Here is a 26858-nt window from a genome sequence, read left to right on the forward strand (position 1 = left end):
CTTCCTGTCCTCTAACTCTCTCAAAAGATTAAGGAATTGAATTTAAAAGTTGTCCTGTCAACCAGATTTTCCACATGGCCAGGGAAGAGTCTCACAGAGGATTGGGATGAAATGGACAAAAAAGTGGGAGGAAAGAGTCAAGGCTCCAACCTATCCCCAAATGATTTTGACAGAAAACGTGTGCCCTCCCGGTATTCTCAGTAGGCCTTTGAAGCTAGCTGGTATGCTGCCACCTGCCCAAGGGCATGCCCTAGATCCCCGCTCACAGCACAGCCAAGGAACAACCACTGAGGGAAGGCAGTGGAGGCCCTTGTCTACGGTACAGAGGACACTATCCCTCATGCTCTTTCTTCTCTCAGCTACTCTGTTGGGATTTCCAAATCTTTCTTTCCCTGTTTTCTTTCTACTTTTTCTCTTCCTGGGCAGTCTTCCTCTAGTTGTTTGGTTTCTCCTTCTCCTTCCTATCTTCACTCTCCTTTGGTCTCTGAGAATTACTGCTTTTTGGGATCTGTCCCTTCCTCTCCAACTCCTTATTGCCTTTTGTTTGTTTCTAAGAACTTGAGGCTCATCTCCTTCTCCAAGCCAGACTAGGCTCATTACCCTCAACACACCCTGGCTCCAAAGAGGGCAAAAAGCAACTCTCCCTAAGGCCAGGGAAGTCTGCCAGGATCTCTGAAACCTGTGGACTGACTATGGCTATGGGTCTGTGCTTTCACGTCCTGCTTTACATGTCCTAAAGGAACAACAGAACTGAGACTTAATTCATCTTATTTCCCAATTAACTGCCCCCAATACATCCACCTTCACCCTGTTTTACTGCACACATGAAGAATCTTTCCTCTCACCCCATTCCTCATTTGACCAGATTCACTCTGCAAGTGTTCTACCAGGACCACAGCCTCCTCAATGCTCTGTAGATGGTGCTTCTTTACGCAAGTCTGGGTGTCCCTGGGCAGAATGGTCAGGAACTACTCTAGGACCACAAGTTCCAAGATCTGCACTTCTGACTGAATCTCTGGCCTCAGCCACATGGGCTTAATTTCTGAAGCTGGTCAACAGCCTCCCTGGGTCCAGCTGCATCATAACAGAGGAAGCTCTAGAAGTGCTGGTGAGGCCTCTTGGGACTGAGACTGTCCGTTTGGGGGGCATATTTCTTATGCTGACTGGAGCTCTCTGTCACAGGTCCCTTGGTCTCCCACAGAGTCCTGATCTGAGGGTTCAAGTACTTACCCACCTTCAGATCTACTGTCATCATTCTGATCTAGGAACAATTTGGCTCCTGTGTTGGACACACCACCAGCACCATCTTTGACAACTGAGGCCCAGTCTGATCTGGAACAAAACCAATAGAAGGTTCTTCTTTCTAAGGCATTAAAGTGAGAAAAAAAAGAGTGCATGTCAATAAAAAAGTCACAAGAACTTTACTACTTGTTACGTATTATAAGAGAAAAATGAACTTTAAAAATCAACTGCCAAGCCCTTGTTTCTCTCCTTTTCTTTCTATTATTCAACGGAATACAGCACGACTTATTGAAGACAAATGTAAATAAATTACTTTGCCTTAAAAAAAAAAATAGGGCTTCCCTGGTGGCGCAGTGGTTGAGAATCTGCCTGCCAATGCAGGGGACACGGGTTCGAGCCCTGGTCTGGGAAGATCCCACATGCCGCAGAGCAATTTGGCCTGTGAGCCACAATTACTGAGCCTGCGTGTCTGGAGCCTGTGCTCCGCAACAAGAGAGGCCACGGCAGGACTTCCCTGGTGGTACAGTGGTTGAGAGTCCGCCTGCCGATGCAGGGGACACGGGTTCGTGTCCCAGTCCGGGAAGATCCCACATGCCGCGGAGCAGCTGGGCCCATGAGCCATGGCCGCTGAGCCTGTGCGTCCGGAGCCTGTGCTCCGCAACGGGAGAGGCCACCACAGTGAGAGGCCCGCATACCGCAAAAAAAAAATCAAAGAGAGGCCACGACAGTGAGGGGCCCGCACACCACGATGAAGAATGGCCCCCGCTCACCCCAACTAGAGAAAGCCCTCGCACAGAAACGAAGACCCAACACAGCCAATAAATAAATAAATAATTTTAAAAAATAAATCAATTAATTAAATCAGGAGAGGTTGGTGGGTGAAAAAACTAGTACCCACTGGCTCCAAGGAGTTTGGGGATTATCCAAAGATTTAATTGACGCACTTCCTATGCCATCCTCTCCGTGTAAAGGAAAGATCAGGAGAATATTCTGAGTTTCTCTTAAATTTCAACATAGCGTCCTAGTCTGTCTTCAGTAAGAGGATACAACTTCTATGACCTTTGCTCTTTTGGGAAGATGAAAGACTTCACTTCCTGGACCATTTGAGGTGCTCCTTTGCATTGTAAGAAAACTGGCAGAAGAGCTGGAACAATGAGACCAGAGTGGAAGAACAGTAATTCAGAAAAATGGAGCCTTATTCTTCTCAAAAGCATCCCCCAATTAAGTAACTAGTTGCTCTACATTCATCTTGGCATTTCTTTGTAAGATATATAAAGAGCACCATGCAGAAGATTTATGCCTGAATTTTTAATTTTTATTACTTGACTTAGGAAAAATTACAGCTGATCCTTGTTCACAAAATGTGTATCCAAATGTCAGTTGGGAAAAAGGACAGCATGTTAGTTGGTGATGATTACATTCAGCTGCTACATTTCTCCAGGGCTCATTTACACCTCTAAGCGAGGCTGAGGAGGAGTGCCTCGTGAGCCTCACTTTCCCTGAGGTGATCCAGCAGAAAGGGCACCGAAATTCTGCCCAGGAAGCCACGGTGTTCACAAACGGCCGGCTCCCGATGCCCACCTGGCTCTGAGGAGCAGGGACACTTCCCAGGCTTTCACATCAGAGGAAGCTGATCTCTCTGAGGCTGGACCACCCGTTTCTCCCGCAGTAACATCAACCGGTAAAGGAAACGCCGGCGGAGGCGGGAAAGTGGACACTACCGCCCGGGCGAGCCCGCGAGCACTGTGCCTGCGGGCAGTGTCCGAATGGGCTCCCGCAGCGCGGCCCCGGGCGCCACCCGCACAAACGTTGGAGAGAGCGGCCTCACGAGCCTGACGGCGGGCCTCGCCCCAGACAGTCCAGCCGCCCGGCTCGGAAATACCCTCGGCCGCCTTGCAGCGGCCGGCGTCTCTCGGGGACTCCGGAGCCTGCGCCGAAGCGGAAGCCGCTTCTAGGTTACCTCGGATGGCTTGGCTTCGTGGAGGCCGCTCCCTCCTCCCGGGGCTCTATCGCAAGTCGCCGCCGGTCCGGCTACCGCTCTAAGGAGGACAGCTCCCCGCCCCGCGCCACTCAGAGGTGGGTTCCGAGGCTCAGGCCCGGAACCACTTAGGTTCGCCTGGCCCGGACGGCCCGCCCGGAGCAGTTCCTGCGCCGCGGACTAACCCACCCCCACCCCTCACTCTCTCCAACCGGAAGGGGAAGTGACGTACTTCCGGGGAGAGGCTCCTCGCAGGTCAATGTGTTCTCACCGCCACGAACTGGCGTTTACCAGGCGGGCAGAATTGATGTCACGGAGTCTGAGGCCCGCGGAGCCTGAGGACCCTGCACGGTGGCTGTCCTCTCGCGGCCATTACTTCCTTCGTCGTTGTGGGTGGGTGGCGACCGGTAACCCGGAGTCCCACCGCGTGACGTCCCCGCCCCTGCCAGTGCCCGAGCTGTCCTCCCGCCGCTTCACACAGCCTCCTCCGGTACCTGGTGTTGACTTAAAACAATAAAATAGCCAGTTATTTTATCAGCAAAATGAGTTAATTTGGGGACAATAAAGAGTTGCTATTTGGAATATGCAAACCCTGGCAACCATAAGCAAGTCTGGAGAACATGGTTCTTCTACACAGGAGACCTGAGGAGTTCGGAGCGACTGTTGTAACCCAAGAATCCACTGGAGGAAAATGGGAGTGTAGTGGCTTGTCACTGGCTGAATTTTGACAGTCTCTCATTGGCTCACCTGTTGCTAGGTCAGGAGAAAATCTTCCTCCTGGTGGGTAGTAAAGTTGTAACCTGTTGCTAATGCAATTGATGTCTAGTGGTTGGGCGTGAGATCAACCCCTTTGAGCTCTGATTCCATTTTAAATGAGGTACCGTTTATAATTTTCACAAAGGCAGTTTCGTCTAACTAATCTGGCTTGTGATAGGTGTGACCCAGACACTCACATGCAACCAAAGTTCCTACAGCTGGCTGAGCACGGCAATCCCTCTGTCTTACAACAGGCGTGTCAACAACCAAAAGATTCTCACTAATTAGAGAAATTAGAGAAATGCAAATCAAAACTACCTCACACCGTCAGAATGGGCATCATTAAAAAGTCTACAAATAACAAATACTGGAGAGGGTGTGGAGAAAAAAGAACCCTCCTACACTGTTGGTGGGAATGTAAGTTGGTGCGGCCACTATGGAAAACAGTGTGGAGGTTCCTCAGAAAACTAAAAATAGAATTACTATATGGTCCAGCAATCCCACTCCTGCACATATACCTGGACAAAACTATAATTCAAAAAGATACATGCACTCCTCTGTTCATAGCAGCACTATTCACAATAGCCAACACATGTAAACAACCTAAATGTCCATCAACAGATGAATGGATAAAGATGTGCTATATATATACAATGGAATACTACTCAACCATAAAAAAGAATGAAATAACATGGATACAACCAGACATTATCATACTAAGTGAAGTCAAACAAAGATAAATACCATATAATATCACTTATATGTAGAATCTAAAATATGGCATAAATTAACTTATCTACAAAACAGAAACAGACTCACAGACATAGAGTACAGGCTTGTGGGTGCCAAGGGGAAGCAGGGTGGGGGAGGGAAGGACTGGGAGTTTGGAATTAGCAGATATAAACTATTATATATAACATGAATAAGTAACAAGGTCCTACTGTATAGCACAGGGAACTATATTCAATATCCTATGATAAACCATAATGGAAAAGAATATTTAAAAAAAAGAATGTATATATGTGTATAACTGAGTCACTTTGCTGTGCAGCACAGATGGGCACAACATTGTAAATCAACTTCAATTAAAAAAACAGAAAATTCTTGTTTACAGAACTGGCTCAGGTACTTACAACATGCAGAGGAGAAATCTTGTGTTCTACAGGGAAAAATACCTCCCTTCCTTTATTCTTGGCAGACAAGACCTACTGAAAACTCTCTACCCACCCTCCTTCCTTCAGTGGGGAAAGAAAATGTTTTCTTAAAAGTTGCCATGGACACCAATGAGAAAAACAAACATGTACTTAAGAAGCAGTAATTAAATCAAGTTTCTCCACCTTGTTTCAACTGCCTGTCCCCTTACCCAGGCCCTCTCCAATCTGATTTCCATTCTCTTTCCATACTCCCCTTCCCATCATTGCCTTCGTCTCCTGGGTTCTCACTCTAAATGCTGCACCAAGGTCACTGCCTTCTCAATGTTTCCTGGATGATGCGCCCTCACCCAGGCTTGGATCTCCCTGTGCAGAATGATCAGGAATTGCTTCAGCTCCAGGATCCTATACTTGAATGCAGCTTGGGCTGCAATGATCATGAGCAGAGCTCCCAGAGCTGGCTGAAAGCTTGTGAGTGAGGCTCAGCAGTTGCTGATAATGGGAGAGTCTGAAGAGCTGGTGGGAGATCTCCAAGTTGCCAGCCTCTCTGAGAGGTCAGAATCTGCTATCAGCCACCTGAGAGAATGTGAGCAATAAAGGGGAATTCAAATCGAACTGAGGCTGATCTTTGGCCCAAAATTCAATCCCTACAATGTGGGGATAATCAACCTGGTATATGAGACAGGAAATGGAAGTTGTTACCTGTTACCTAATGGAAATTGCACAGACTTCGACCATCAGGTGGATCCAGTTTCCAGTCCCAGCTGAACTCCACACTAACTGATGTGAGGCAAAATATTCAACCTCTCTTAGCCTCTTTTTCTCATCTGAGCATAACAATACCTACCATGCAGCAAAGAGAAAAAGATTAGAAATGCTATTTGTATAGCATCTGGCCCAGTGCTTCCCACTTAGAAGGTGCAGAGTAAATGGTCTGGGGTGGTGTAAGAGAAGCTCCATCTTACAGGAATTTCAAGCATATCTCACTACTTAACATATATTAATTTGTTTAATGTCTGTCATCCCCACAAAAATGTAAGGTTCTTGGAGAGCAGGTAATTTGTTTTATTGTTGAAACACAGCTCCTTGAGAAGTGTCTGGTCCTAAAGTAAATATTTGGCAAATGAATGGGTGAAAAAAGACAAGGAAGACTGGGGTCTTCAGACCTCATTAATTGCCTGGGTGTCCAGTACTTAAGCATTATAAACAGTATGAAAGGAGACGAAGACTGGTCTCTAGCTTAGATGTCTCTGAGATCTGTCTCCCCTTCGTTTCCACTCCTGTAGTTCTAGAGTGGGATTTCTGAACTTCAGAACTATTGACATTTGGGGCCGGACAGGTCTTTGTTGTCTGTGTGCATGGGTGGGTATCCTATACACTGTAGGATGTTTAGCTGTACCCCTGGCCTCCACCCACTAGATGTCAGGAGCACCCACCAGTCCCGACAAGACTGACTCCAGACTTTGTCAAATGTATTTGGGCGGCAATCGGCCCCGATTGAGAACACCTGGTCTAGGCACATATCATTAGGCCAGACTGGTAGATGAGTCTCCCATCTGTTCACCTGGTCTTTGTACAGAGCAGATCTGGACTTCTTGACTTTCTAATAATCTAATTGCTCAAAAGCCTTTAAGACTTCCTAATGCCACTGAAATAAGCCAAGATCTCCTAACTCGCAAGGCTCTCCCTAGCATTCAAGGCCCAACCTACCCCTCCAGCCTCGTTGCACACTCTCCTATACACAGTCTACAAACCAGCACAGGTGAACTGGTCCCACATACTGGAACAGAATCTGTACCTTCCAGCCTTAGTGCCTTTTCCCAAGGCCTGATTCATCCTTTCCATAGAAACTGAACACTAGCGGTACCAGTTTGCACTCCTTCCAATCAAGGGAGAAAGGGCAACTTTGTTTAGAAATTAGACATGCGGAAATAAGGAAAAAATTTCAAGGAGTGCACCGTCAGAGAAGGCAAGAAACCCAGAGAATGAGGACTGGTAACACCACCACTATCACCTTCTTGGAAGCTCCTAACACTTTGAAGTCCTCAGTCCTGTCTTTAACTCTCTCTCAGAGTGCCTTCTCTTACTGAAAATGAGTCCCCCTAAAACTGAGTTTCCCTATTGAGTTTATGATTAATCACTCTACCCAAAATTTTTATTACCTTTCTTGTACCCTCTGACCTCAGTTTGTAATAGGGGTGGGGCGGGGCGGGAGCACAGCCATTAGTGCAAGGCTGTTAGTGGCCTTGCTATACTAATGGTCAGCATCATGGTAGTCCCAGTGGTGGCACTCTCCCTGGGTTGCAGTCCACAGGACCTGACCCCTCTTTGCAGGGCCTGAGGAGCCTGAGGGCCAGCTAGGTCCTGGGTGCCTTGCTCCCTCAGTGATGATGGCTGGGTAGGGTCTGGGGACCTGGCCTGGAGGGCGCCACCAGCTGAGATCTGCCTCTTCAGCTGGGCCTGGGCATTGGCGGGAGGACACAGGCTGGGTGCTGGATGAATGCTCCCCAGCAGGGTAACTGGCCCGCACAGGGACCCTCTCCTCTTAGCCAGGGCCTAGACTTAAGAGAGCAAAAGTTGATCCTTGGGACCTTGAACAAGTAAAATGAGGGGTAATGATTTAGCTTTGCTTATGGGATTTGTTAAGTGTTAGTGAGGCCAAACAATTCAAAAATGTCGGAGTTTGGAGCAAAGGAAGGTTTACTGCAGGGTCATGCAAGGAGACGGGTGATTCATGCCTTGAGAAACCTCCAACTCCTCAAAGGCTTTCAGCAGAGCCCTTTAACAAGAAAGGTGAGGGAAGGGCGTGGTTAGTTGTCAACTTCTTGGTGTCAATCCTTTGTTCTTAATGTCCATGTGGGTCAGGTCACAGGTTCCAGCTACAGCATCTTCAAGTGGCCTTTCATGCCAGTGGAGGGTCACCCTAATTCACAGTCAGAGCGTCGCCATCTCCCCGGCCTGCAGGTCTACCTGTCAGTGCTCCTGCCCGGCCAGAAACACCCCAGACTCGCCCAAAGCCAGAAGCTGCAACGTGTGCACGCACCTGACTCTGCCGCAGCCTTCCCCTTAAGTCCCCCTCCTCTGGCACCACTCTGCCAGGCCTGGCGCCACGAATGCTCCGGAAGGGGGCGAGAGCGCAAACGTTGGCCACATCCCGGGGACTGCGACCTAGGGAGACTGCCACCGCGGGGACCACTGCGGCGCTGACCATTGGTGGAGCGGGGCCTCTAAGGCCTCGCGCGCCTCGCCGCCCGTTACACTGCAAACACCTGCTATCGGCGTTTGGCTTTCTGCGCCGCAGGCACACAGCCCTTGCTCAGTTACATTACCCCAACTAACACCAGAACTTGTTTCTGCGGGTTTATCTACTCCACAGTTTAGGAGCTCTCTATGAGCGCAAGGAGCATGTCTGAGCTGTCTTCGTGTCCCCACCGCCCAGCACAAGGGCTCACAAGGACGCGATAAGCTCTCCGTGAACCAGTGTTTTATTCGCGTAAAACACAAAGGTAAGAGGCTCAAGGCCTTTGAAAGCACACTTCACGGGGACACTGAGCGGACAGGGTGAAGGGCGACAGGCCCCGAACACCAGGTACATCGCCCCTACGCCTGTCCAAACAAAAGAAGGAGGTCCCGGCTCGCAGCCACTGAGAGACTTCCCGTCACGGGACCCAGGACAAGACAAGAACCTCAGAGAAGAGGGGGGGGCCGCGGAGTTAGGGTCCGCCCCCCGGGAAAACCCTACCTCAAACACACCACTCACCCGCCAGGCTGTCTTTTCCAGCGCGTGCGGCCGGAAGCTGCCGCGGGACGAGCCGGGACTTCCAGAAGGCCTGACGCATGCGCAAGGGCTAAGCCGGAAAACAGCGCCGCCGGACACGGAGGCGGTGAGCTACAGGACAACCCTCCCCGCCATGGTTCCGCCCTCCGCTAATCGACAGCAGTGTTCCCCAATGAGAAGACGGGATCCTCCTTGCGTCATAACCTGGACCACTGAAGTGGCTCGAGAGCAGGGGGTCTTAGATCTGGGCGTTTGTTGATGCCTCCTACTGGTTACTGCTGTTCTGCTTGACAGGCGCTTCAGCTTCTCTTTTTTCGAAGGGTCTTTGCACCAGCACCATCTGGGCTCATACCCTGTTTGTAGATGTGACAACGACAGCAGTGCTACTCTGCTGTCGAAGCACTGTCAACGAAGCACTGCTCTTCCTTTGCTTCTTCCCACAATCAGACTCTGCTATGTTCCTCTCTCTCTTTCCTGTCAATGTAGCCATCCAGTTAACCTGCCCTCTAAAAAGGGAGGCAGCAAGAACGGTCATATACCTTAGAATGGTCATAACACTAGGACCCTAGAGACTTGAGCACTCTGGTGTACTCTGCAGATAGTCAGCTGTGGTAGCCAGTGGATCTCTCTAGTACTTCGTTACATCATCTATAAAATAAATATAATAGCTGGCAGGAACAATGTAAGGCTCAAGATAGACAATGTATGTGCCAGTGCTTAGAGAAAACTGCTCAGTGTTATCACTGATACTGGAGGCTCTATAGAGAGTACGTAGACAAGAAAAAGAATAAAAGGCCTTCAAATAGGAAAGGAAGAAATAAATCTTCCTCTATTCAGAGATGACATGATCCTACATATAGAAAACCCCAGGCACTTCCCTGGCAATGCACTGGTTAGGTCTCCACACTCTCACTGTCAAGGGTCGGGGTGTGATCCCTGGTGGGGGAACTAAGATCCTGCATGCTGCGCTGTGGGGCAAAAAAACAAAACAAAACAAAAAACAATTCATATAAAAGCTCAAAAGATAATAAACAAATTCAGTAAGTTGCAGGACAAGATCAATATAGAAAATCAGTTGTGTTTCTGTACAGCAGCAATGAATAATATGAAAGAGAAATAAAGAAAAATATTCCATTTACAACAGCATCCAAAAGAATAAAGTACCTGGGTACAAATTTAACCAAGGGAATGAAAGATTTGTACGTTGAAAACTATAAAACGTTGTTAAAATAAATTAAAGAAGACATATATAAAAGGAAAGACACCTCGTGTTCAAGGATTGGAAGACTTAACATTGTTAATATTGCAATTCTCCCAAAGTGATTTACAGATTCAATGCAATCCATATCAAAATTTCAATAATCTTTTACAATATAAATTAATATGGGATTGCAAGGGACGTTGATTAACCAAAACTGTCTTGAAAAAGAGAACAAAGTTTGAGGAGAAACACTACCCAATTTCAAAAAGTAATACAAATCTATAGTAATAAAAATAATGTGGCACTGACATAAGGACAGATATACAGACAAACAGAATAGAATTAAAACTCCAAAACTAAACCAATATATCTATGGCCAAACAATTTTCAATATGGGCTACAAGAACATTCCAAGCAGGAAAGAATAGTCTCAACAAATGGTGCTGGCACAAGTGGATAGCCATATGCAAAAGAAACAAGTTGGACCCCTACCTCACACCAAACACAAAAATTCATGAGGGACTTCTTTGGAGGTTCAGTGGGTAAAGGCTCTGTGCTTCCACTGCACGGGGCACGGGTTCGATCCCTGTTTGGGGAACTAAGATCCCACATGCTGTGTGGCAAGGCCAAAAAATATATCATGAAAATGGATCCAGGACCTAAATATAAGAGCTAAAACTATAAAATTTCCAAAGAAAATATATGAGAAAATCTTAATGAAATTGGATTTGATAATGGCTTTTTAAAAATTTATTATTTTAATTTTGGCTGTGTTGGGTCTTCACTGCTGTGCGCAGGCTTTCTCTAGTTGTGGTGAGTGGGGGCCACTCTTCGTTGCGGTGCACGGGCTTCTCCTTGTAGTGGCTTCTCTTGTTGCGGAGCACAGGCTCTAGGAACGTGGGCTTCAGTAGTTGTGGCACGTGGGCTCAGCAGTTGTGGCTTGCGGGCTCTAGAGCACAGGCTAAGTAGTTGTGGCGCACGGGCTTAGTTGCTCCGTGGCATGTGGGATCTTCCCAGACTGGGGCTTGAACGCATGTCCCTGGCATTGGCAGACAGATTCTTAACCACTGCACCACCAGGGAAGTCCGATAATGGCTTTTTATATATGACACCAAAAGCAAAAATCAACAAAAGAAAAAAATAGATAAATTGGATATCACCAAAATGTAAATATTTTGTGTATCAAAGGACATTATCAGAAAAGTGAAAAGAAAATGTGTAAAAGGGTGGAGAATACTTACAAATCATACATAGGATAAGGGTTTAATATCCAGAATATATAAAGAATTCCTACAACTCAAAATCAAAAAGACAAACAACCCAATTTTGAAATGGCCAAAAGACTTGAATAGGCATGTCTCTAAAGAAGAGAAATGGCCAAGAAGAATCTGAAAAGATGCTCAACATCATTAGTCACTGGGAAAATGCTAATCAAAACCACAATAAAATACCACTTCACACTCATTTAGATGGCAAAAATAATAATAATAAAACAGAAAATAGCAAGTGTTGTCAAGGATGTAGAGTTATTGGATACCCTGTACAAGGCTGGTGGGAATGTAAAACAGTTCAGCAACTATAGAAAGGTTTGACTGTTCCTCAAAAATTAAACATAGGATTACCACATGACCCTACAGTTCCACTTCTGGGTATAAACACAATAGAGCTGGAAACAGGTACCCCAGAAAATACTTGTACATGTATGTTTACAGAGGAAATATCACAATACCCAAAAACTACAAACAACTTAGATGTCTATCAACAGATGAATGGATAAACAAATTGTAATAAATCAATACTATTGAATATTATTCAGCCAAAAAAGGAATGAAGTGCTGATTGATACATGCTATAATGTGAATGAACTTCAAAAGCATTATGCTAGTGAAAGAAATTCAGGCCCAGTAATAAATGTATGATACCATTTATATTAAATATTCAGAATAGATAAATCCAGAGGGGCAAAAAGCAGGTTTGTAATTTTCCAGGCACTGTGGGGAAATGGAAATGGGGAGTAACTGCCTAATGGATATGGGGTTTTTCGGGAGGGGTGTGATGAAAATATTTTGGAACTAGATAGACGTGTACAACATTGTGAATGTACTGTTATCAATTGTTCACTTTAAAATGGTTAATTTTATTTTATGCAATTGTTTATAAATTGCATATGATGGGAATTCCCTGGTGGTCCAATGGTTAGGACTCTGTGCTTTCACTGCCGGGGCCCAGGTTCAATGCATGCTTGGGGAACTACGATCCTGCAAGCAGGGCAGTGCAGCCAAAAAAAAAAAAAAATTGCATATGAAAATTAACTTGCTGTATTTATGTGGTCTACTTCTGGACTTTTTATTCTATGCCATTGATCTGTGGGTCTATCCTTTTATCAAGACCACACTCTTTTTTTAAAAAAAAATATTTATTTATTTGGCTGCACAGGGTCTTAGTTGTGGCACACAGGACTTTCGTTGCCATGTGATCCTCACTGAGGCATGCAGGATATAGTTTCCTGACCAGGGATCGAACCCAGGCCCCCTGCATTGGGAGCGTGGAGTCTTAGCCACTAGAACACCAGGGAAGTCCCCAAGACCACACTCTTTTGATTAATGTAGCTTTAGAGAAAGTCTTATAATCAAGTGTTGTGATTCCTTCAAATTTTTTTCTAATTTTTCAAAACTATTTAGGCTCTTCGAATTCGTTTATCTTTCCACATTGCATTAAATCTATTGATCAGTCTGGGGAATTGATATCTTTACTATGTTGAGTCTTTCCAAACTATGAACATGGTATGTCTTCCCATTTACTTAGGACTTATTTCACCAGTGGTTTATAGTTCTCAGCATACATATCCTGTACATGTTTTGTTAGATTTATAACTAAATATTTCATTTTTTGAAGCTATTGTAAATTATATTGTTTCCAGTGTATAGAAATGGAATTTGTTTTATTTGCTTACTTTGTATCCTGTGATCTTACTAAATTTACTTATTCTAGAAATTTTGGTAGCATCTTAGGATTTTCCACAATAAAAATCATGTCATCTGAGTAGACAGTTTTGTTTTTCCTTTCAAATCTGGATGTTTTGTATTTCCTTTTCTTTCATTATTGGACTAGCCAAGCCTTACAGTACAATGCTAAACAGGAGTGGCAGAAGTGGGTATTCTTGTTTTGTTCCTTATCTCAGAGGGAAAGCATTCAGTCTTTGCAATTAAATGTGATATGGACTATAGGTTTTTAAAATATAGATACTCTTTCGGAGTTCCCTGGTGAACTAGTGATTAGGATTTGGTGCTTTCACTGCCGTGGCCTGGGTTCAATCCCTGGTCAGGGAACTGAGATCCCACAAGCCACACAGTGCAACCAAAATAAAAATAAATAAATTAACTTAAAAGAACAGGTGCTCTTTTACCGGTTGAAGAAGTTCCATTCTACTCCTAGTTTTCTTAGAATTTTTGTCATAAATAAATGCTGTACTTTGTCTCCATCTTCGCTACAGTGCTCACTTCCAGGTTTCTAGTTGTGCTAAGTTGAGGTAAAGGAATATCAGAGAATATAACTTGTAAACTCACCATTATGCGAGCCACAACTACTAAGCCCGTGTACCAGAACTACTGAAGCCTGTGCGCCTAGAGCCTGTACTCCGCAACAGGAGAAGCCACTGCAATGAGAAGCCCACACACTACAACAAAGAGTAGCCCCCGTTCGCCGCAACTAGAGAAAAGCCCGCGTGCAGCAACAAAGGCCCAATGCAGACAAAAATTAATTTTTTAAAAATCCTATATAAACTCAGCATCAGTTCAGTGGTACTTTGAATTCTACTGTTGTTCTCCAAATCACCTGCTGCTATTGACGCTTTGAAATTCTCAAATAGCTGCTCCATTCATTCTACCCAGGTTTTAGACTTGTTTTCTATGTGAGAGAAAAGGTGAAGCATGCTTACTACAACTTACCCAGAGCTGGAACCCCAATACTAAGTTTTTCTCGAGCCTTTCCTATCTTTATACATTTTCTTTCTTTTCCTGTATTACTGGTTCTCCACTCTGCCACCTAACCCCTGCCTCCACAAAAGTCTTCCTAAATTAGTTTACTCCTTCTCAAATCTTTTACGTAATCTTTCATTTTTTCTTGTCCACAGTCTTCTTCCCTGTCCCACCTGCTACTATTGGTTACCTGCAAGCCTACTTGTTTTTTTTCTTAATTTTATTATTTATTTATATTTTATTTTTGGCTGCACTGAGTCTTCGTTGCCGCCCGCGGGCTTTCTCTAGTTGCAGCAAGCAGGGGTTACTCTTCGTTCCCGTGCACGGGCTTCTCATTGCGGTGGCTTCTATTTTTGTGGAGCATGGGTTCTAGGCGCGTAGGCTTTGGTAGTTGTGTCACGTGCGCTCAGTAGTTGTGGCTCGCAGGCTCTAGAGCACAGGCTCAGTAGTTGCGGTGCACAGGCTTCGTTGCTCTGCGGCATGTGGGATCTTCCCCGACCAAGGATGGAACCCGTGTCCCCTGCATTGGCGGGTTCTTAACGACTGTGTCACCATGGAAGTCCCTGGAAGCCTACTTGTAATTGGGGAAATGCAAATCAAAACCACAATAGAAAACAACAAAAAAACAAACAAAACAAAAAACCACGATAAAATACCTGCTTAAGTCCCTGCCAATTTTTAAATTACAATATAAGACACATATAATAAAACTCACCTTTTTAAAGTGTTTAATTCAGTGGTTTATTAGTATATTTACATATCATCATCAGTATATAATTCCAGAACATTTTCATCACCCCAAAAGAAACCCTGTATCTTTAACAGTCAACCTCCACCCGCTGACGCTTCCAGTCCCTGGAAAACACTAATCCACTTTGTCTCTATAGATTTGTCTGTTCTAGATATTTCATACAACATGTGACTTTTATGTCTAACTCCTTTCACTTAGCATGTTTCAACATTCATCCATGTTGTAGCGTATATCAGAATTTCATTTGTTATAGCTAATAATATTCCATTGTATGGATATACCACTTTTTATTCATCCATGTAACAGTTGATGGACATCTGGGTTCTTTCTACTTTGGGGCTATTGTGAATAAGGCTGCTATGTACATTCATATGTAAGGTTTTTTGTGGACACAAGATTTCTATTCTCTTGGGTATATACTTAGCAGTGGAATTGTTGGGACAAATGGTAATGTTTAAATTTTGCAGTTACTGACAGAGTGTATTCTACAGTGACTGAACAATTTAAATTCCCATCAGCAGTGTATGATGGTTCTAATTTCTCCACATCCTTGATAACACGTGTTATTATCTTTTTTATTATAGCCATGCTAGGGGAGATAAATGGTATCTCAATGTGCTTTGTTTGGTTGATTTTTTGTTTTGTTTTCTTGGTGGCTTGTAGGATCTTAGTTTCCCAACCAGGGATCAAACCCAGGCCCTCGGCAGTGAGAGCACAGAATCCTAACCACTGGACCACCAGGGAACCAGCTTTTAGTTTTATTGATCTTTGCTATTGTTTTCTTTGTTTCTATTTCATTTATTTCTGCTCTGATCTTTCTTTCCTTCTACTAACTTTGGGTTTTGTTTGTTTTTCTTGCTCTAGTTTCTTTAGGTGTACGGTTAGACTGTTTGAGATTCTTCTTGTTTCTTGAAGTAGGAGATTGTATTGCTATAAACTTCCCTCTTAGAACTGCTTTTGCTGCATCCCATAGGTTTGGGATCGTTGTGTTTTCATTGTCATTTGTCTCTAGGTATTTTTTTATTTCCTCTTTCATTTCTTCAGTGATCTCTTGGTTATTTAGTAACATATTGTTTAGCCTCCACGTGTTTGTGTTTTATGTTTTTTCCCCTGTAATTGATTTCTAATCTCATAGCATTGTGGTTAGAAAAGTTGCTTGATATGATTTCAATTTTCTTAAATTTACTGAGGCTTGATTTGTGACCCAAGATGTGATCTATCCTGGAAAATGTTCTGTGTGTACTTAAGAAACTGTAATTGCTGTTTTCGGATGGAATGACCTATAAATATCAATTAAATCTATCTGGTCTATTGTGTCATTTAAAGCTTGTTTCCTTATTAATTTTCTGGCTGGATGATCTGTCCATTGGTGTATATGAGGTGTTAAAGTGCTCCACTATTATTGTGTTACTGTAGGTTTCCTCTTTTATAGCTGTAAGCATTTGCCTTATGTATTGAGGTGCTCCTATGTTGGGTGCATATATAATTTTTATATCTTCTTGGATTGATCCCTTGATCATTATGTAGTGTCCTTCCTTGTCTCTCGTAACATTCTTTATTTTAAAGTTTATTTTACCTGATATCAGTATTGTGACTCCACCTTTCTTTTGATTTCCATTTGCATGGAATATCTTTTTCCATCCCCTCACTTTCAGTCTGTATGTGTCCCTAGGTCTAAAGTGGGTCTCTTGTAGATAGCATATATATGGGTCTTGTTTTTGTATCCATGCAGCGAGCTTGTGTCTTTTGCTTGGAGCATTTCCCTCAATGTGGTTTTGATTTGAATTTCTGTGATGGCTAATGATGTTGATTGCCTTTTTATGTGCTGACTGGCCATTTGTATATCTTATTGGGAGAAATGTCTATTCAAATCCTTCAATATTAAATTCTCTACTATTGAGTTTCTTTCATGTAGTGTTAAGTAATACTTCTTTTTTAAAAATTCTTTTTAATAGTTTTTTTTTTTTAATTTTTGGCTGTGTTGGGTCTTCGTTGTGCATGGGCTATTGCTAGTTGCAGCTCACAGGGGCTACTCTTCGTTGCAGCTCACAGGCTTATCATTGCAGAGGCTTCTCTTGTTGCAGAGCACGGGCTATAGGCACGCGGGTTTCAGTAGCTGTGGCATGTGGGCTCAGTAGTTGTGGCTTGCGGGCTCTATAGCACAGGCTCAGTAGTCGTGGCACATGGGCTTAGTTGATCCATGGCATGTGGGATCTTCCCAGACCACGGATCCAACCCATGTCCCCTGCATTGGCAGGTGGATTCTTAACCACTGCGCCACCAGGGAAGTCCCCAAGTAATGCTGAAATGAAGTTGCTGATTGTTTGGGGGTTGATGGTTATAAAAATTTGAAAACAGGCTTAAAAAAAAAAACGCTGGGTCTTCCCTGGTGGCGCAGTGGTTAAGAAACTGCCTGCCAATGCAGAGGACATGGGGTCGAGCCCTGGTCCAGGAAGATCCCACATGCTGTGGAACAACTAACCCCGTGTTTCAAAACTACTGAGCCTGAGCTCTAGAGCCCACGTGCTGCAACTACTGAAGTCCATGCACCTAGAGCCCATGCTCTGCAACAAGAGAAGCCATCACAATGAGAAACCTGTACACTGCAATGAAGAGTAGCCCCTCGCTCACTGCACCTAGAGAAAGCCCACGCACAGCAACGAATACCCAAGGCAGCCAAAAAAAAAAAAAAAAAAAAAAAAACCCTTTTGGAACTTCCATGGTGGTCCAGTGGTTGACTCCATGCGTACACTGCAGGAGGCACAGGTTTGATCCCTGTTCAGGGAACTAAGATCCCACATGTCATGTGACACAGCCAAAACAACAAACAAACAAAACTCTTTTGGCAAATAGGATATAATTGCTTACATACTAAAGTGCCTAAATTTTCATAGGAGTTTGCTTTGTCTCAATATCTTACTGAGAATGTATCTAGGACTTACCTGGGGATGCAGTGATTAAGAATCCGCCTGCCAATTCAGAGGACACTGGTTCAAACTCTGGTCTGGGAAGATCCCACATGCTGCAGAGCACCTAAGCCCGTGCACCACAACTACTGAGCCTGCGCTACAGAGCCTGCAAACCACAACTACTGAGCCCACATGCCACAACTACTGAAGCCCGCGTGCCTAGAGCCTGTGCTCCGCAATAAGAGAAGCCACCCCAATGAGAAGCCCGTGCACAGCAGCGAAGAGTAGCCCCCGCTCACCGCACCAGAGGAAGCCTGTGTGCAGCAACGAAGACCCAGTGCAGCCAAAATTAAGATAAAATAAAATAAAATAAATTTATATATATAAAAAAAAGATAAGATGGAGTGGGAAACTGACCATGGAAAGCCAAGCCGCTAAACAAATAACAAAAATATACAAATTGTTTAAATGATGTACAGAAGCCTAGAGAATGCCCACTTCATCCTCAGTCCAGCTTTATTTATTTATTTATGTTTGGATGTGTTGCACAGTTTGCAGGAATGCCCGACCAGGGATGGAACCCTGTGCCCTCCTTCAGTGGAAGCGTGGCATGCTAACCATTGGACCATGAGGGAAGGTTCCTCCTCCTCACCCCAGCATTCTTTAGAAGCAAAAAGGCTAAGTGAAAATCTCAGCACGTAAAACAATGCCTGGCACATAGAAAGCGCCCAATAAACATTTGCCCAATGTTGAATGAATAAATGAACATTCCCAGTGCATATCTCTCCGAAAGTTTTAGGAAGCAAATATCCACAGGTAGAGATAAAGACGGAACCAGTTTTTGGCAGCAGGTTAATGTGTCAATTTGGGAACTGCAGGTGATAAACACTAGTTTATGGCACCAAGAATACTGGTTGCAAATACACTTTGTTGATTAAGTCGATATTTATAAATGATAAAAGTATGGTAAGTTAAATTGGCCATAAAGGGATCTTTCAAAGCAGGTTATACCACACTTCTAGACTATTAGAGCACTGGGTATTGAAGCACAAAATAATTACCTTAGAAAAACACCAGAAGAGGATCAAGGTAAGGGGTGGACACCAACCAAAAAAAAGAAGAGAAAATTCCTCATGAAGAGGAAGTATGGCGCCAAATGAGGAAGGAAATAGAAAAGGAGTATTAAATTTCCTCTTCATTTTTCATCTTAGCAGTTAGTTAAATGTGATGGGTAATACTAAGAAAAAAATATGATCAAGCAGGAATGCTTAGAGGGAAGTGAATTACAATAAATTCTAATTTTTTAGTATTCATTTACACATTATTTCAAGAAAAATAAAGATGAAAACCAATGAAAGTAGGTAAATGAGGGCACTTTGAGCTCCTGGGGAAACGTCCTATATGAACATGTTAGAGAGTACTTACTATTATTATTTTGTTCTTCAGTGGCTTCCAGAAAACCAACAATTAACTACTGTCACTGAACTCTTAATGCATGAATCACTCTGATGCTTGTTAGAAGTTAGCAGTTGATCATGTAGTTTCAGCTTACTAATAAGTTGGTCTGATCATTACAGGCATCTAGTATTCCTTCTGGACCACCCTCATTATGAAGTATTTGGGTTGCCTGTTGTTCTCATAAATGAATACCCCAGTGGGGAGACCAAAAGGGTCCTCTTACAAAGTCACCTTGAGAAGTTGTTGGTCAAGTTCTGGTTGCCCTCTGAGGGAGGGAAAGGAAGCTTCCACGTTCTCTATTAAGCTTGCCTCTTGTGGAGAGAAGGCCTCCACAAGAGGGAGAATTCTTCTTTGAGAATTCGTTCTCAAATATGGTTTAGGGCAGAGACTGTCAAGAATTGTTTATCTCTTATAATGAAACTATTTATGCATGAAATGTCATAATGTCTGAGATTGGCTTTAAATATTCCAAAACAACCAACTCACTCTCTCCAAGCAAAATAAAAAACAAAAAACTGGAGTCCCTCCCATCAGGAAACTTATGCAAGCCTCTTAGATAGACTCATCCACCAGAGGGCAGACAGCAGAAGCAAGAAGAACTACAATCCTGCAGCCTGTGGAACAAAAACCACATTCAGAAAGATAGACAAGATGAAAAGGCAGAGGGCTGTGTACCAGATGAAGGAACAAGATAAAACCCCAGAAAAACAACTAAATGAAGTGGAGATAGGCAACATTCCAGAAAAAGAATTCAGAATAATGATAGTGAAGATGATCCAGGACCTCGGAAAAAGAATGGAGGCAAAGATCGAGACGATGCAAGAAATGTTTAACAAAGACCTAGAAGAATTAAAGAACAAACAAACAGAGATGAACAATACAATAACTGAAATGAAAACTACACTAGAAGGAATCAACAGCAGAATAACTGAGGCAGAAGAACGGATAAGTGACCTGGAAGACAGAATGGTGGAATTCACTGCTGCAGAACAGAATAAAGAAAAAAGAATGAAAAGAAATGAAGACAGCCTAAGAGACCTCTGGGACAACATTAAACGCAGAAGCACTCACATTATAGGAGTCCCAGAAGGAGAAGAGAGAGAGAAAGGACCTGAGAAAATATATGAAGAGACTATAGTCGAAAACCTCCCTAACATGGGAAAGGAAATAGCCACCCAAGTCCAGGAAGCACAGAGAGTCCCATACAGGATAAATCCAAGGGTAAACACGCTGAGACACATAGTAATCAAACTGGCAAAAATTAAAGACACAGAAAAATTATTGAAAGCAGCAAGGGAAAAATGACAACATACAAGGGAACTCCCATAAGGTTAACAGCTGATTTCTCAGCAGAAACTCTACAAGCCAGAAGGCAGTAGCATGATACACTTAAAGTGATGAAAGGGAAAAACCTACAACCAAGGTTACTCTACCTGGCAAGGATCTCATTCAGATTCGATGGAGAAATCAAAACCTTTAGAGACAAGCAAAAGCTAAGAGAATTCAGCACTACTAAACCAGCGCTATAACAAATGTTAAAGGAACTTTTCTAAGTGGGAAACACAAAAGAAAAGGACTTACAAAAACAAAACAATTAAGAAAATGGTCATAGTAACATACATATTGATAATTACCTTAAACATGTATGGATTAAATGCTCCAACCAAAAGACACAGGCTTGCTGAATGGATACAAAATCAAGACCCATATATATGCTGTCTACAAGCGACCCACTTCAGACCTAGGGGCACATACAGACTGAAAGTGAGGGGATGGAAAAAGATATTCCATGCAAATGGAAATCAAAAGAAAGCTGGAGTAGCAATACTCATATCCGATAAAATAGACTTTAAAATAAAGAATGTTACAAGAGACAAGGAAGGACACGACATAATGATCAAGACATCAATCCAAGAAGAAGATAAAACAATTATAAATATATATGCACCCAACATAGGAGCACCTCAATACATAAGGCAACTACTAACAGCTATAAAAGAGGAAATCGACAGTAACACAATAATAGTGGGGGACTTTAACACCTCACTTACACCAATGGACAGATCATCCAAAATGAAAATAAATATGGAAAAGAAGCTTTAAATGACACAATAGACCAGATAGATTTAATTGATATTTATAGGACATTCCATCCAAAAACAGCAGATTACACTTTCTTCTCAAATGCGCATGGAACATTCTCCAGGATAGATCACATCTTGGGTCACAAATCAAGCCTCAGTAAATTTAAGAAAATTGAAATCATATCAAGCCATCTTTTCTGACCACTATGCTATGAGATTAGAAATCAATTACAGGGAAAAAAACGTAAAAAACACAAACACACACATGGAGGCTAAACAATGTGTTACTTAACAACCAAGAGATCACTGAAGAAATCAAAGAGGAAATCGAAAAATACCTAGAGACAAATGACGGTGAAAACACGACGATCCAAAACCTATGGGATGCAGCATAAGCAGTTCTAAGTGGGAAGTTTATAGCTATACAAGCCTACTTCAAGAAACAAGAAAAATCTCAAATAAACAATCTAAACTTACACCTAAAGGAACTAGAGAAAGAAGAACAAACAAAACCCAAAGTTAGCAGAAGGAAAGAAATCATAAAGATCAGAGCAGAAATAAATGAAATAGAAACAAAGAAAACAATAGCAAAGATCAATAAAACTAAAAGCTGGTTCTTTGAGAAGATAAACAAACTTGATAAACCATTAGCCAGACTCATCAAGAAAAAGAGGGAGAGGACTCAAATCAATAAAATTAGAAATGAAAAAGAAGTTACAACAGACACAGAAATACAAAACATCCTAAGAGACTACTACAAGCAACTCTATGCCAATAAAATGGACAACCTGGAAAAAATGGACAAATTCTTAGAAAGGTATAACCTTCCTTGACCGAACCAGGAAGAAATAGAAAATATGAACAGACCAATCACAAGTAATGAAATTGAAACTGTTATTTAAAATCTTCCAACACACAAAAGTCCAGGACCAGAGGGCTTCACAGGTGAATTCTATCAAACATTTAGAGAAGAGCTAACACCCATCCTTCTCAACTCCTCCAAAAAATTGCAGAGGAACACTCCCAAACTCATTCTATGAGGTCACCATCACCCTGATACCAAAACCAGACAAAAATACTACAAAAAAAAGAAAATTACAGACCAATATCACTGATGAATATAGGTGCAAAAATCCTCAACAAAATACTAGCAAACAGAATCCAACAACACATTGAAAGGATCATACACCATGATCAAGTGGGATTTATCCCAGGGATGCAAGGATTCTTCAATATATGCAAATCAATCAATGTGATACACCATATTATCAAATTGATGAATAAAAACCATATGATCAATTCAATAGATGCATAAAAAAAACTGGAGGGGATAAATGACAAGTTAGCAAAATTGTTAAAGCCTATATAGGGGCTTGTCATTTTACTTTATTTTAAATATGTTGATAATTTTTGTAATGAGTTTTTTTTTAACTAATTAATTCATTAATTTTTGGCTGCATTGTTGCTCGCAGGCTTTCTCTAGTTGCGGCGAGTGGGGGCAACTCTTTGTTGTGGTGCGCAAGCTTGTCATTGCGGTAGCTTCTCTTGTTGTGGAGCATGGGCTCTAGGCACGCTGGCTTCAGTAGTTGTGGCGCTCAGGCTTAGATGCTCCGCGGCATGTTGCATTTTCCCCAACCAGGGCTTGAACCCGTGTGCCCTGTGTTGGCAGGTGGATTCTTAACCACTGCGCAACCAGGGAAGCCCCATAATGAAAGCTTTTAAATAGGCATATATAAGAACATTGTTTCTCTCCTACATATATTATCTTAAATCAGTTATTGTTCCATGTATTAGAATGATTTCTGTTACAATGAACAGAAACCCCAATCACTCTGGTTTAAACAATAAGAGGAAACATATAGATTTATGTCGCTAAAAAGTCCTGGGCAATTCTAGGTGTCAGGTGATTCTTGATCCTACCGCTCAGTGGTGTCTCTAAAACCTGAGTATTTATCACTCTGCTCTGCCTTCTATGGTGTTAGTTTCATCCTAAGGTTCACATCTCTCCTATTTCAAGAAGACTGTCAACATCTGCTGGGTTACATATGTCATCCAGCAAGTGCTGGATCTGTTCTAGCATTTCCAACAAGACAGGCCACGTTATGCTGCAGAGAAGCACAGCACCAACATCCCAGTGATTTAACGCAACAAAAGTTTACTTCTTATTCCTACAGAGTCCATTATAGGTCTGGGAGACTCTCTGGAACAGATATCCCTCCACAATGCGGGGGGCTCGGCATTCCAGACTGTTCTGACTTGTGACCCCTCTCTCTGTATGTGCTTATATGACTGAGGCAGGAAAAGACAGCATTAGAGAGTCCTGCACCAAAAAATAAATGCTTAAGCTGAGAAGTGAGAGTTCTGCAGACAACCTACTGCTCAAAACTATCTCAGGATCCTGTGTAACTGCAAGGAGAAAAAAGTCTAACCACTCCCTTCTTACTGTTCACTAGGATACAAGCTCCATGAGGATATGCATTTTGTCTCCTTGTCCACTACTATATCCTTAGTTTAGAAGACTACCTGGGTACATAATAGGCCCTCATTAAATTGAATGAATGAATGTAATGTCAGCAAGAAATCCATATGTATAACTTGGGAGAAGAAACAGAGTCCCAGGGGTGTAAGGCTGAGACTGTTGGGTAAGATCTATGCAGACCAGAGCTGCAGAGCTGGGCGAGCTTAAAAAATAAGCACACTGGTATACTGGTACAGTTATCTTAGAGAAGAAAATGAAATCCTGCTGAAAGCGGCAGACCAAAACCTCAGGTGACTTACACCATAAAGCACTGAAGCCAAGGACCAAATCAACCGAGCAAACCACCACCACGAGTGCTCAGCTCCTGGAATGAGCTGCAACAGCCACAAATGCATCTGCTCCTTTAATGTAGTCAGTCCACCCAACATACCACTGGGGACCAGGGGAAAGGGAAGGACACGCACACTGACTGAGACCCTGCTATTTCCCAGGCCGATAGGTGCTTTTCCTTCATCAACCCCTCTAATCTCCAGAAAAACCCTGAGTTGAGTGTTATCTCTATTTCATATGGAAACTGGAGATTTAAGAGTGTTTCAGTAACCAATCAAGAAACAGGAATGTTTTACAAGCTAGAAATAGAAATAGACACAATACAATGTCATCCAGGCTGGCTGGGCAGGGACAACATACAGATCAGTCCTGCTAATCCTGCCCTCAGGCCTGACTGATGCAGCTAAGTGACAGCCAACAGACCCACTAGCTATGGGGTCTCAACAAGCCTCTGGATCTCTTATTTCCTTGTTTAACTCCTTTCCTGATTACACCTAGATGCTCTATCAGGAACACATCTGCATCACTGTTGTAGATAAAAGGTGGAGCTACAAGAAAATCCACAGCCTACAGAGATTTTCTGCAATCTATCAAATGTGTACACTAAGGCTGTTACATGATACGATGGAGAAAACAGAAGGATGACCCTTCCTGTTTAACAGTTACAGTGTAAGTCAACCAACACACATGTGTATTTGTCCGTCCTTGCCTACCACTCAGCATCCTCTCCCAAATCTTTGCTTTTGGGAACTGGTCTCCTGTTCACTGGATTCCCAGAGTAACATGCCCTGTGGCCCATAGGATCCTGGTGCAGTAAACACTCCAGTTCCCAGACAAATATAACCCTCTCCTTGTTCTTTTTTTTTTTTTGTGGTATGCGGGCCTCTCACTGTTGTGGCCTCTCCCGTTGTGGAGCACAGGCTCCGGACACGCAGGCTCAGCGGCCATGGCTCACGGGCCCAGCCGCTCTGCGGCATGTGAGATCTTCCCGGACCGGAGCACGAACCCGTGTCCCCCTGCATCGGCAGGCGGACTCTCATCCACTGCGCCACCAGGGAAGCCCTCCTTGTTCTTAATGACATACAAAAGCCAAGTTAAAATGCAAACAGATAAAAACCTGAGAAGGTGATCCTGAATTGCCATTAATTTCCATTTAGACCTTGGAAAAGTGCTCATTTTTATGGCTGTTTTATCCTATTGATATTGTGACATAAGTAAACAGTCTAGTTTCTTTTACTCGAGAAAATTCTTCTTTACATGGCTAAAGATTCCAACCCGTTTCCATATTATCTCCTTCTTAGAGGTGTTCTCCCTTTTCCATCCACCACCAGAGAGGCATACAATAGTGATTAGTTCACCTGGGCAGATTCCCTATTGGTGAAGTAAATATGATTTCATCACAGTAAAAACTGTACTAATAGTATTCCAGAGCTGAATTTGCTAAAAAGTTAAAAAAGGAACTCAAACAATGTCCAAATTTGTGAACAGTACCCGATGATGGGACAGTTAAGAAAATCCAATTTGGTTCTTCAAAAATTTTACATTAGAATTCATTTCTGCCCATGAGATTACTGAAATTGGTAAACCTGGAAGACAATGGTATGCAATTAAACATCATATTATTGCTTTCTGTTTTGGAAGACCATGCTACAAATGTTTCTAACATGCATGTTTAAGAGTGGCTGAGGAAATCAATGCAAACCAACAATATTCACCTCTGTGACCACAGAAGAATTCATGGCTGCATCCACTATTTGAAGCTGAATTTGCTATTCTGCCAAATACAGTCCCAAAACAGCTTTTCCCTTTACTCTGAATGTTCTTAGAACACCTCTCCTGCTAAGGAAATCCCTGAAAGTTTTAGTAAAAACAGCAAGTAGTACAACTAACACATTCCCTGCAGACTCAACCTTGATTCCTTCTGTGAAACATGTTTATTTCCCAAAGTTTCCTGATGAAAAATTCCACTGATGAAAAATTCTTCATGCTTCATAATTTTGTACTTTTCATAACTTTAAGGTCCAGCTCCACTTGGTGGATTTCTTCAGACTGAGGACACTGAACAAGCTTCCCTTTACTGGTGGAGTTTCTGGTGTCTAAGAAGGCTTGAGCGTCTGCTGAAGTTTCTCCTGCATGTGCTACAGGTATAAGGCTGCTCACCTGTGTGAGTTCTCCGGTGTTTAATAAGGTGGGAATTTTGACTGAATTTTTTTCCACATTCATGACATGTAAAGGGCTTCTCTCCAGTGTGAGTTCTTTGGTGTGTGTGGAGATTTGTATTTTGACTGAAGCTTTTCCCACACCACGAGCATTTATATGGTTTTATTCCTTGGTGTGTTGTTAAGTGCTTATTAAGATCTGAACTCCACCTAAACCTCTTATCACACTGCTGACATTTATATGGTTTCTCTTCAGTGTGAATTCTTTGGTGCTTAATAAGGTCAGAGCTAACTCTGAAGCTTTTCCCACATTCCTGGCATTTAAAAGGCTTCTCTCCTGCACGTTCTTTTTTGTGAAGATCCATAAGTTTCAGCAGCTCTTGTTTCCAGGTTGAAAGTTTCTTTTTTTTCTTCACTGGAAAATCTCGGTGCCATTTCCCCACCCTATGCATATCACCATGATTTTCTTTGCCCATTGTTTTCTGGGGGACTTTCAATCTGGCCTTTTTTGATGCTATATCTACTGGTACTTGTATTTCTAAGTCAGAAAGACATAGAGGCTGAAGATTTTCAGTGTCATTTTTGAGCTTTAGCCCTGCTGGAAT

At 42.9% G+C, this 26858-nt stretch overlaps 2 protein-coding genes across 11 annotated transcripts in view; both read right to left on the reverse strand.

The window, feature by feature from the left end:
* LOC111185235 (zinc finger protein 75D) overlaps positions 1 to 3640 on the reverse strand; it is a 38418-nt gene extending 34778 nt beyond the window's left edge. Inside the window, exons 1-2 of one of the 8 annotated variants that reach the window (XM_089896281.1) lie at positions 3203 to 3406; positions 1235 to 1363 (exon numbers count right to left, since the gene is read on the reverse strand). In XM_089896281.1, coding sequence (XP_089752407.1) covers positions 1235 to 1255 — 21 coding nt within the window. In that variant the 5' untranslated portion in view covers positions 1256 to 1363; positions 3203 to 3406. Of the gene's footprint in view, positions 1 to 1230; positions 1364 to 2823; positions 3182 to 3202; positions 3407 to 3452 lie in introns of those variants that run through there. The other 7 variants (XM_089896282.1, XM_022594692.3, XM_022594694.2 and 4 more) reach the window with 7 other exon arrangements.
* Positions 3453 to 26858, reverse strand: part of LOC111185225 (zinc finger protein 75D-like) — a 32767-nt gene continuing 9361 nt past the window's right edge. For 2 of the 3 annotated variants that reach the window (XM_089896255.1, XM_022594661.3), the window contains exon 10: positions 3453 to 26851. In XM_089896255.1, the coding sequence (XP_089752381.1) occupies positions 26169 to 26851 (683 nt within the window). In that variant the 3' untranslated portion in view covers positions 3453 to 26168. The remainder of the gene's footprint in view (positions 26852 to 26858) is intronic. The other variant, XM_089896256.1, reaches the window with a different exon arrangement.

The sequence above is a fragment of the Delphinapterus leucas genome, chromosome 15, assembly GCF_059928025.1.
Source record: "Delphinapterus leucas isolate spDelLeu-1000000601 "Yukka" chromosome 15, BTC_Dleu_Yukka2, whole genome shotgun sequence".
In the NCBI taxonomy this organism is placed as follows: domain Eukaryota; kingdom Metazoa; phylum Chordata; class Mammalia; order Artiodactyla; family Monodontidae; genus Delphinapterus; species Delphinapterus leucas.